The sequence below is a fragment of the Pundamilia nyererei genome, unplaced genomic scaffold (genome assembly GCF_000239375.1).
Source record: "Pundamilia nyererei isolate P.nyererei 1_Seehausen unplaced genomic scaffold, PunNye1.0 scaffold00411, whole genome shotgun sequence".
Classification (NCBI taxonomy): Eukaryota; Metazoa; Chordata; class Actinopteri; order Cichliformes; family Cichlidae; genus Pundamilia; species Pundamilia nyererei.
Window position 1 is genome coordinate 304966 of NW_005187812.1, and position 11797 is coordinate 316762.

Below are 11797 nucleotides of genomic sequence, written 5' to 3' on the forward strand. Positions count from 1 at the left end.
TAAGAGATTATATTTCTGTCCTTAACCTGATCCATTTCCTCCCAAGTCTCCCTCTAGTAAACCTCTGACCTGATGGGCAAACAGAAACACAAAAGGTGAAAAACCTGTAGAAACCTGAGGAAACTTACAATAGACAAACAGGAGAAGGTCTACCAGGTCTGTAAAAGGTTTACCTGTACAGTTATGACAGATAGTCTTGTCTGATCATCAACTGATGCTAAATGCTCTGGTCTTGGCACATAACACAAAACCAGAAGCTTTGTATATCTTAACTGGACAAACTGATATGACCTATCTACACCCATTATAATAGACTACTTCTGCTGTTTCCTTTGGCTGGGTTATGTTTCTCTTGTGTGAAGTAGATAAGTTTGCTAGATCTAGTCTAAGAAAATGAATTACTGAAATACTCCTTGACCCACATCGTTATCAGCTATTTTGAAACAAAAAAAAAAGACACTTTTTTATCCATAACAAGAACTCCATAAAGCAAATGAACTGTACAATAGAAAATGCAAATGCTATTTATGGTCTCCTCACAACAATGATAAGAAAACTAAACTGGGCCAATATGGCATGTTTGTTAAAAGAGGGATACACATGTTAATGTGATCTCTGGTCTCCCACTCAGAGACACAGGACTCCGAGCATCCAGCATTCAGACCTGAGGACTCTCTTCATGTGAGAGAAAATCTGCTCACACAGATATGTAGAACCAAATACTGTCAATAAGACAGTATTTGGACAGTTAAACTTGTCAGGTAGTGATTTCCAGCTGGTGAAAATGCAAGCTCCATGAACACGCACATATATGGATTCCAGCTGCTTTGATGTTGCATTAACTGGCATTACCGGGCATTTTGACTAGAGACCGGCCCACCAGGTATTAAAGCCATAAACTCCACCTAAACTTGGTTTATATCTGACCCAGATAGACTGCAGGTCATAACTTCTCACCTGAAGTTCAGTTCACCCGACACTCGGACCGGCGGCTGCCTCGAGTCTCTCCTCTTGCCTCCCCTTTCTCTCATCCACCCGCTGGCCTCCACCACTTGCTAATGTTACTGAATCTGTGGAAGCTACGCCATAGCCACCACCAAACAACTGAGTTGTTTTTACACACCGACCGGCATCTGGCCAATCCACCACCTTTCATTGTTTATACCGTTACAAAAAAATAAATAAAAAAATCATCGGCCCACCGAGCAAGCAGCCTGGTATGCCTGATGGCCAGTCCAGCTATGGCCGTGCCATCAGTTAACCCTTCGCGTGCCACAGGTTGCCGACCCCTGCTTTAGATAGAGCACTCTGAGATACTAGCCTAGGACAAGAGCTTCCATCATCCAAGACCGTTCTCGTCCATGATGCATTCACACTCGGTCTTCACGGAAGGTCTACTTTGCGCAGTCTCCTCTGAACAGTTGATTTAGAGATGTAACTGCTGCTGGAACTCTGTGTGGCATTTATCTGGGCTCTAATCTCAGATGCTGGTGATTTCTGAGGCTGGTGACTGAGATGAACTTCTCAGCAGCAGAGGTGACTCTTGGTCTTCCTTTCGTTTGGTGGTCCTCGTGTGAGCCAGTTTGGTTGTAGTGCTTGATGGTTTTTGCAACTGCACTTGGGGACACATTCAAATTTAGCAACTTTTCGGACTGACTGACTGTTCCCATCTTCCCATTAAGAAGGCAAAAAATTCCACAAATGAGCCCTGACAAGGCACACCTGTGAAGTGAAAACCGTTTCAGCTGACTATGTCATGAAGCTCATTGAAAGAGGGCCGAGGGTTTGTAGTGCTGTCAACTAAGGAAAAAAACATATTTAGGGGCGATCGTGGCTCAAGAGTTGGCAGTTCGTCTTGTAACCGGAAGGTTGCCGGTTGGAGCCCCGGCTTGGACAGTCTCGGTCGTTGTGTCTTTGGGCAAGACACTTCACCTACCGCCTACTGGTGTTGGGCAGAGGGGCCGATGGTGCAATATGGCAGCCTCGCTTCTGTCAGTCTGGCCCAGGGCAGCTGTGGCTACAACTGTAGCTGCCTCCACCAGTGTGTGAGTGACTGAAGTGGAATTGTAAAGTGCTTTGAGGGTCTCGAAAAGCGCTATATAAATGCAATCCATTATTATATTTAGAGTTATTTATCAATTTCTTCTTTGCTACATAATTCCATATATCTTTCCGCATATATTAGATGTCTGTAGTACATATCTACAATGTAGAAAGTAGCTAAAATGAAGAAAAAACATAAATGAAAGAGTACATTAAATGTTTATATACTGTCCAGTATGGTGCAGAAACTTAAATAAAGACTTTCCAGTGATCCACGTTCACTGTTGACTATAAGGAAAAATCTGTAAGGTCCATCCTTGATCATTTTCATAATATAATTGCTAGATTTCATCAAAACATGCTTAACAGTTTGTGTCTCTCATCATGGGGTCCTTTCTGTCATTTGCTAACACATGCTCATATTCCCTCCCAGTCTTACTCACACACCACTTACACCACAGCACTACAGCCAAAATCCATTGGCTTTAACTTTAGCTGACTTTAAGCTTGTGCCATGTTTATATATCCTTTTTCCATCATTTCTCATGCAGTATTATAGCTGGACTCTGTGGTTAAACTTGGAGAGACAAAAGATAACAAACAGGGTTATTAAGTGGTGACAGACATGACTGATGGCTTTAGCTCCCAGGTCTGAGCCAGGGCACACTGAACTCAGGTGCGGCTCTCTAGCTCCCCTAGTTTTTATTAGCCAGCAGCTATTTTATTATTCAGTGCTGTTAGCCTAGAGCAGGGGTCGGCAACCTGCAGCTCTTTAGTCTTTAGACTGCGGCTCCTTGGTTTGAGAAAATAAATTGTAAAAGTATTTAGCTGAAGTGTATTTTATTTGTGTTAGTTCTTTTTATTTAACTTGTAGTTCTAAATTGGAAGATTATCATGATCTTGAAATATAAAAATAAAATGACATTTTATTATTTTTCCTCGCTCAAAATAACACTTGCGGAAGCTGGTATAACCGCTGAAACACCGTGCATTTATCGAGACTTTCAACCCCAGGTAGGCCAAGTATGGAGAAATGTAAGAAAAGAAAAATATCTGAAGAAAAATATTCTCCTCTGACATTTAATGATGCCTGGGCAGAGTTATTTGCATTTACTTCTGACGAGAGCGGCGTACTATGGCATTATTTTTGTGCCACTACTATGTCAAAGTTGATACTATACATACTACTTAACTGCTTGTTGCTAATTTTGGCTGTTGAAAATACTCAGGGCTGCTGTTACTTCTAAAAGTCAAAGTACTGATACAGCACCACAAAGTCCCCCCTAGTAGAATTAATAGAAAAGGTTGCGCATTTTAAGAAAAAAAAAACCTATTAATTGAGGAAGCAAAAATACTTAATACACATTATGCATGCACATTATGCCATGGCCACCACATAATAAATGTTGCCACCCCATAACCAGTAGCAAAGTATGATAGAAACTGCATACTAGAACTAATAACTGTTATTTCTCTGCCAGAAATATTAAAATTGATACAAGGCAGAATGGATCCATTTTATGTTGTTTATCCCAAATTCTGAACCTCCCTATTGCAACAGAGACTCATCAACCCAGAGAATGTCTCTCCTATCCTCTGTTGCATAATTTTGGTGAGATGCTCTTCTGCATATCTTGAATGTGTTACCATTGCTTTCCTATAAACTCATCTGGGTATTCTCCTCTGACCTCTGGCATCAATAAGGCATTTTCTCCCGGACAATTGCTTCTTACTGGATATTTTCTATTTTTTTGATCATTCTCTGTATAACTTGGATAGTTGTGTGGGAAAATCCCAGTAGGTCAGTGGTTTCTGAAAAACTCTGTCTGGTTAGAACAACCATGCCACATTCAAAATCACTCAAGTCCCCTTCCTTTTCCAATCTGTTGCTTGGGAGATCTTTTGATATCAGCGTCCCTCAATTCATTGAGTTGATTGGCTTATTACGCATTTGTGTTAATAAGTAGTTGAACTGGATATACCTAACAAAGTTGCTGGTAAATGTATAAGAAATTATAAGAGTGACCGAAAAATGTGTCTTCTGCTTTCAGTGATATGTGGGCCTATGTGATAAACCGTTCTACCATAGCAGTTTTTGGACAAAGCTGTGTCTGTTAAAAGAAATGCTTTTTTAAAAATGGTCGTCAGGCACATTTACTTAACAGCCCACATCTTGTTTATTTACCTTTTCACAAACAGTAATGTAGAACTTTCAGTTTTTGGTTTTAAGTGCAGTTAAATGGTGTAAATATTTCCTGACAAACACCAGTTTCACCATCTGCCCAACAGGCTGCCAGCAGGGTGGTGGCAAACCTGGCAGGGTAATAAATCCCACTCCCCCCCCAAATGTATTTTTTTAACATCTGTTTTAAATTTCATTTGGAGCACTTGAAACCAACAACATTAGTCAGGTTGTTGGTAGCTGTACATTTAAACAGAGCCTTTTAGACGAATCCAGCTCCAACTGGGAGCTAATATGGTCAGTGCATTGCAGTCAGCGACAAAACACAGGCTGCAAAGCCAGTCAAATTAACAGTCACATGGCAGAGATGGTCCCAGTCATGATAATTCCATCATGACTGGGACCATAATTTTTCAGCTCTTTTTTAGTCTTAAACCCTTGAAATGCAAATGTTTTAACATTTTATACAGTTGTTGCACAATGTTTGTATTTATTTCCGCTTCTTGGAAAATGTCTTCATTTTGGGGGAATATTATGCCTTTTCTCTTTTGTGTTTTATGTTTGGTTTTGAGGATAGCCCTTCTATGGTATCATAGTGTCCACAAGGGTTCAATGGATTATTCCAAGTGAGCTTGATACTAAATGCTTAGTTGTGAAGCTCTTTCTCTTTGTGTGTTTCTTCTCAGAGGCCACGATAACAGCCAGATTAACTATATGTACGCCCAGTATGTTAAAAACACCATGCAGCCTCTGAACATTGCCGATGTCACCAAGGACCAGCGCTTTCCTTGGACGGTCTGTACACTTTTCTTTTCTTTTTTCTCTCTTTTTTTCCTTTTCCCAAAGTGAGTAATTCTCCATCTTTTTCTCACAGAGTGAAAACCCAGCTCACTCCAGCAATCAGATAAAGAGTTTGCTCTGCACTCCCATCAGGAATGGCAAGAAGGACAAAGTCATTGGTAAGCTTTGCTTTGTTGCCCGAATACAATGTTAGCATTAGCAGTTAGAAAGTAATATTGTGTCCCATGTCCAGATACATAAAAGGGAATAATAATTGTATATATTTTTTTGACAATGTAATCAGGAAAAGATTTTTGCATTACAGCATGTACTGTAGACAAAGTGGCTTATCACTGTCTTCAATTAATACCTTAGTTTTGTTTTTCTTTAAAAGTAATATAAATTATTTCTGTTTTGTGAAGCTATAGCATTAGCTAACCTTAGATTTTATGAGTTGCACCCTGAGTCAGTTGCATGCATGCAAGGAGAATACTAATGGCCTTACAATTAGTGTAGACTTTGACCATTATCCTACTCAAAACAAATGAAAGCATAAAGTTAAATTGAAAGCTTTGAAATAACTGACTAACTGGTAGCATTGTAGAAGTGCTTGTGTTTTGTGCTTGCAGGGACAATCTCCTGGTACTATGGTTTCCATTTTAAAACATGCTTGTTTGTTTTTTATTAATTACATAACACAGAATGATAATACGATTTGGACAGTACAGATCCTGCATTAATATGGAAGCAATCCCTAAGAAATTCTGATCAGAGAGGGTTTTTTCTCAGCAAGTTTTTCTCAAGATCGTTCTTACCTAAATTATTAGCTAGTTGTTTGTTAGTTGGTACAAACCATCATGACATGGGATAACTATGGGCAAACTCATGACCCTGAGTCAGATGTTAGGTATTTACAGATTTTGTTTGACATTGTTCATTGACTCCAATTCTGGAAGAATGAACTGATCCAATGACAAGATAAAATTGTTGTTATTCTAAAGCTCATAATCTTACCTGAAGGTTTGCTGAACTAACCTTTATATTAGGGCCTATTTAAAGTGAAGTGTTCTATACTAGACATTACCAAATATAAACAGTAATGTGTTTGTGTTTGCATGTAGGTGTTTGTCAGTTGGTGAACAAAATAGATGAAGTGTCAGGCAGCGTCAAGGCATTCAACAGAAATGATGACCAGTTCCTGGAGGCGTTTGCCATTTTCTGTGGTCTCGGCATCCAAAACACACAGATGTATGAAACTGTAGAGAGAGCTATGGCCAAGCAAGAGGTCACTCTGGAGGTGAGTCAAGCATAAACTAGGGCTACAAACGATTGTTTTGATAGTTGACTAGTCACGGATTATTTTTGTGATTAGTCGACTAATCAGATCATGTATCCATTGGACGTAAAATGTACGGCTTGTTGCACCAGCAGCATCTGCTCTTATATAACTATCATTAGCTTACAGCTTTAAGTGTTTAAGGTGCTAACTAAAAATAAAGACAAGATGATCGTTTATTAAATTTTAATGAAATTTGCAGATTGTTTCGGTGGAGTTTAATAAACTCAGCCGTCTGCTCCTTGCTATCTAACATATAACAGGACACCGGAGTATATTCTCGAGCATCTCACACTTCTGATAATCAGTTGTCTGCTTGACGTTTATTCAGCTGTGTGAAAACTTAATGTAATAACTTTAATCTCAGCCAAACCGATTTACTCAGGAACAAATAAATTACTGAAAAAAGCCAAACAATAACATTTCTAAGTTATCTAAGTGTATTATATATCATGTTTAACCTGAGTAGTGAAAAACGGCGGTGGGTTTGAAAACTATTTCCCGGGAGTCCGGTGTTCTCACCGGCTCTAGTGAGCCTTGAACCCCAGCTAGCATCAAGCTGGTGGGTAACAGACGTCTCCGAAAACGTTGGAGCGCTTTTGAAAATATGTGGTGTCTTGATAAACTGAGCAGATATTTGAAGTTTACACAGCTACATTCTTGCCTGAAAGAATAATAAGAGTAATATTAAAACTAAGGAGCTGCCGCCATTGTTGGAAACTGAGCAGGACTGCGCTATGAAGGATGGGCCACGAAGTATATACCTATATACCATCCTTCAGATCTGGGGAAATGAAGGGCGCATTTGTCGGCCGCATTTGTCGGAGTCTTCGAATGTGGACAGTCTTCGTCGTGTCGCTGTAACCAGGCTAAGAATTCTGGGACTGAACTTCTTCTTCTTCGGGGTTTAACGGCAGCTGGCATCCTTGTACATGCAGTGTTGCCATCTTCTGTTTCAGTCCGTTATTACACTCTTAAATCCTTCTACTTATTCCTGCATCTTTTGGGATCTTAGAAAGCTTCAAACCACGCGCCGACTATTAAATTAGTCATCGACGATTTTGACTAGTCGACTCATCGTGGCAGCCCTAGCATAAACACACATATTGTACAAGTCTGTTTCTCCTCCTTTCCAACTCTTAGAAGGATATTGTAGATTTTCTTATTGTTAGCAGCCTGTGCATTTGCATTTGCAAGGCCATTGTTTCAACTAGTGGTTTGAAAGGACGTTACAAAAAAAAATAAAGGAACGAAAAAAAAAGGAATTTTAAGCCCCATTTTCACTAAAATGAATCTTTGTAGAACTTTAATTCACATGAATACTTTTCAAGGGAAACAAAGTCTTTCACACTACATTCTCTAGATGAGTAAAGATAATTTGTTTGAAAAAACTGAATTTCATCTTGCTATCAAAAGGAATGACAACCATTACCTATATGTAAATATTGTATAGTATTCTGAGATTTCCCTTCATTTTTTTAGTGAAGTGAAACCCTGAGGTATCTTCTCATCTCTCTGTTGGAGACACAAGTATCTAAGCTGATGTTACTGTAATTTTGGTGAACTGCATTTATCGATGGCTGTCAGCCCCTTAGTTCACTGCAGAATCACAGAAACTGCATCTGAAATCTCTTACATTCCACTTTTTTTGGAGCACTAGAATTATCTTAATTTGTTCTGCATCTAAAGACTGCAATCAGATCTTCTTCTTTATGCCCAAAATCACACAATGTAATGTGGATCATTTTTCAGATGTCGGTATTTGACTCAGCAGCTGATTGGCTGGTGATGACAGTTAGTTACCAGTGAACTTTGAACTGTAAACATCAGTTAAAACCACACAAGTATTAGACAGCTGTAGCCTTAAAATGTTGAAAAATATTACATTTTAAATGCAACAAACAGGAGATGAAATCATTTCAAATTAGTCAAAATTGTCAACAAATCCAAAATGAACACTGGTCATTTGGACTCTGAGTCAGGACGCCAGTCAGTTGCTGTAGATGGCACAGCAGTGAGCTGTGTTGATGAGGAGGTGAGCAGATTAATCTTTTGTGACATTTAACTGTCGGCTCTGTCCTAAAACACAAGCAATCACAGCATGTTTTCTGGACTTCAAAGACATGATTTAATATTTAATACCTCTTCCACATAGAGAGGATCAATGAGCACTTCTAATAGAACAAACATTTTTGTCCAAGTTCCAGTGTCAGCAATCACGTGACATCAGACACACTTTTGATTCTAAAGGAGATCACTGTCACAGTGGGGAGGCTTTGATGACACAACAACACATTTATGTGGACAGTTCTGAAAGCATATGAAAGGCAGCCACTGGATTACAGGCAGGGAGAAATAATAAGTTTTGCAATGTTTGCTGCAGGGCATGAGTAGGAACAAAATGGATAACCCTGTTCCATGTCCTTCATCATGTTCTCACTGAGCCATTAATCACACTATTTTATGTTTTTAAGCTTGAACAAAACAAAGGACCTCTTCTTATTTTTAGGAGAATGCCATTGTGTTTTCACATATGTGAATATGTGATAGTATATGTGAGACAATGACATTTTCATATAAATGCACTTCCATTCTGAGCTAAGAAGCTACAGTGAAAGATCTTTATTTGTAAATTTGTATCAGTTATAACAGTGACAGCCAGTGCATGTTATGTTTACGGGCAAAAGAAGGAACAACGCGTCTACATGGCTTCTGTAATAAAACAGCAGTCAATGAATTTGCTCCAATTAAAGCCACATGATACTGAAATATTACAAAAAAACATGTCTAATTAAAAGCTGATGAGCTCTGAGAAATTCACCTGTATTGTCATGTAGCGAGCGGCAGATAAAACTAGAAACCACAGCTTTATTGCTGGCACAAAAGGCAATGGGGAAAAAAGCTAAAGGATCTAGCTGACTGACTACAGACCAACAACAAGCTGAATTGACAAATAAACTGAATTCACACACACAATGAGGGAGAATGTGATGATGAACAGAGGGAGATGCAAACAATATACACACAGGAGGGTGATTAAGGAAAGCGGACACACCTGGAGAACACAGCTTAAAAGAATCATAACTAACAAGACAGGGGAAGCAAAACAGAACATCACATGCACAAGACACGAGACTCAAAAGAAGACAGGAAGTAACACTAACACACACAGACACACTCAAGACTAAGACGTGACGTTGACACTGGGACTGGGAACATACACAGAGACGTTTACAAACTGGGGAGACAAAGGAACGAAACACAAAGAGATGAACATGAGAACAGGAAGAGAGAAAACACAGGGCCAGGACTACAAAGGTATTCACAGAGACAGAACACAGAGAGACCAGGTAGAAACAGGGACATGACTGGGGAGAAAGGAAGTAAACAAACACAGGGACACTGATGACAGGATACTGAGATGAGACAGAGATAGATTGGAAACGAATGGGAAAAAAGATAAAACAAGAACCAAGAGTTTAAAATAACAAACTTGGAACACTAGTGAAATACAGAACTCAAACCTAATACAAAATTTGAATATAAACATTTAATACATTTAAAAGAATGAATAAAGAGTCCAGAACAACCTTAAAAACTGGGTCGAAGACACAAGACAATGACACGTATCAGAAGATGTTCTCTGATCTTCTTTAGGGTCCTAGATCCAGTATCAACAAAAAGAAGAGCTGTAATGTGTATGGATCCAAAATTAACAAGACAACATGCATGCATCAAGTGCAAGAAACACACAGCAAAATGAAATGTTATGACTATGATTTCTGTCCCCTAAAGGAGAGAAATGAGTTGTCGTTGCCCCCACACTTGGGGGCTGACCCTTATAAATTTCACCTCTCAAATGGTAAACAGCCACCACAGTTCTGAGTGGATCATCCCTCTTCCCACCTGAGAGAGGAGGTCCCTGTAGAGACTGATTATCTCTGCATATCATGGCCACTGACAAGCCTTTAGAATCAGAAAACAGCTCCGCTGACACACTCTCCTTTGAATTGGTGGTATCATTTACACTGGGGGAAATGCACACAGCAGAGAGTGATACAGCTTTAACAGGGAAAGGCGTACTTACTGAAGCTGCTATGAGTCCTATCATGCAGAAAGGCTAAGGTGCTCCTCTCTCAGTGAGGAATTAATGCTATCTTCGTAATGATGTAGGGAGCAAAAAGATAACTTCACCAGGCAGCAGCACCAGGAATTTGAAGGATTATGCTGTTGAATGCATATGCACATATCAGCAAGTGTTTGCGGTCTGGATCTATGGCCACTTGAAAGGAAGTATCTGTTAGATCGATTGCTTTATACCAATCACCTGGTCCAACTGCTGTTGGACTTGGAAGGAGCTTCCTACACTCAGAAGGGAGAAGGTCCACCCGACCGACAAGCACTGCACAAAACACTGATTGTATTTTCATCTGCTGGTAACTAAAAATAGTAAACACAAGATTTAGTTGCTGTTTTGACAGTGCACTCCTCTTCATAAAGGATTCTTTTTTATTTTGGATTTGACTGACATCTGGTTGATGAGTAGTGCCACTTTTCTTTTTTATAGCCTGTCAAAAGCCTGTTGAGCTGTCCGTTTCATTTTGACAGCCTGCAAGTATCAGAGCCCACTTTTTTTTCTTTATGATTTCCAAAAGTCTCTGAACATGGCATGTTTACATCTTGTCTTTTATACTGATGTCTATTAACATGCACTGTGCCTGCTAAATAAAAGAAAGGTCATGCAGAATGTCCAGTCAGTCAGACATATTTGTATTTGGTGAAATAATTGCAAACTGAGTGCTGCCACAAAGCAGACTACAGACTGTTCTCAGAGAACAGCAATATAGACAGTGCAAGTGTGCTTTCTACAGAAAATCCGATACTTGTGCAATAATCATATCTTTTATTTCTGCAAAACTCATCTTTTTTTAAATACATGTGTTGCAGGTCTTGTCGTATCATGCCTCTGCTGCAGATGAAGAATCACGGGAACTCCAGGTAGCTGAAGTAAATTGAAATGCATTAATTTAACATTATACACTTAGCATGGAAAGAGAGAAACACAGGCAGGTGATGTTGTTAAGAGAAAGAAGGCTTCGTGTAGAAATAACATCTTTGGCTGAATCAGTAAGAAAGTATGGGAACTACATGGGCCCAAAGATATTTGGCATGTAGACTGAAGCAGACGGGGATCAAACCACCAGCCTTCCAGTTAGTAGGTGATCTGCTCTACCACCTGAGCTACAGCCATCCATGACTGAGTATCTCAGAGATAAGCTGAGATACTCAGTCATTTGGGAGAGGCTTAAAGTAGAGTGGCTACTCTTCCACATCAAAAACAGCCACTTTTGATGGTTCTGGCATATCCTGGATTCCTCTTAGGTGACATGTTTTGGATATGCTAAGGATATGCTGGATAGATTATCTATCTATCAGTGGGATTTGTAATGCCACAG

General features: G+C 39.5%; 1 protein-coding gene across 4 annotated transcripts in view; it reads left to right on the top strand.

Moving 5' to 3' along the window:
- Positions 1-11797, top strand: part of pde5ab (phosphodiesterase 5A, cGMP-specific, b) — a 114862-nt gene that overhangs the window by 79709 nt on the left and 23356 nt on the right. For 3 of the 4 annotated variants that reach the window (XM_005753202.1, XM_005753203.1, XM_005753199.1), the window contains exons 9-12: positions 4912-5020; positions 5100-5184; positions 6127-6302; positions 11289-11348. In XM_005753202.1, the coding sequence (XP_005753259.1) occupies positions 4912-5020; positions 5100-5184; positions 6127-6302; positions 11289-11348 (430 nt within the window). The remainder of the gene's footprint in view (positions 1-4911; positions 5021-5099; positions 5185-6126; positions 6303-11288; positions 11349-11797) is intronic. The other variant, XM_005753200.1, reaches the window with a different exon arrangement.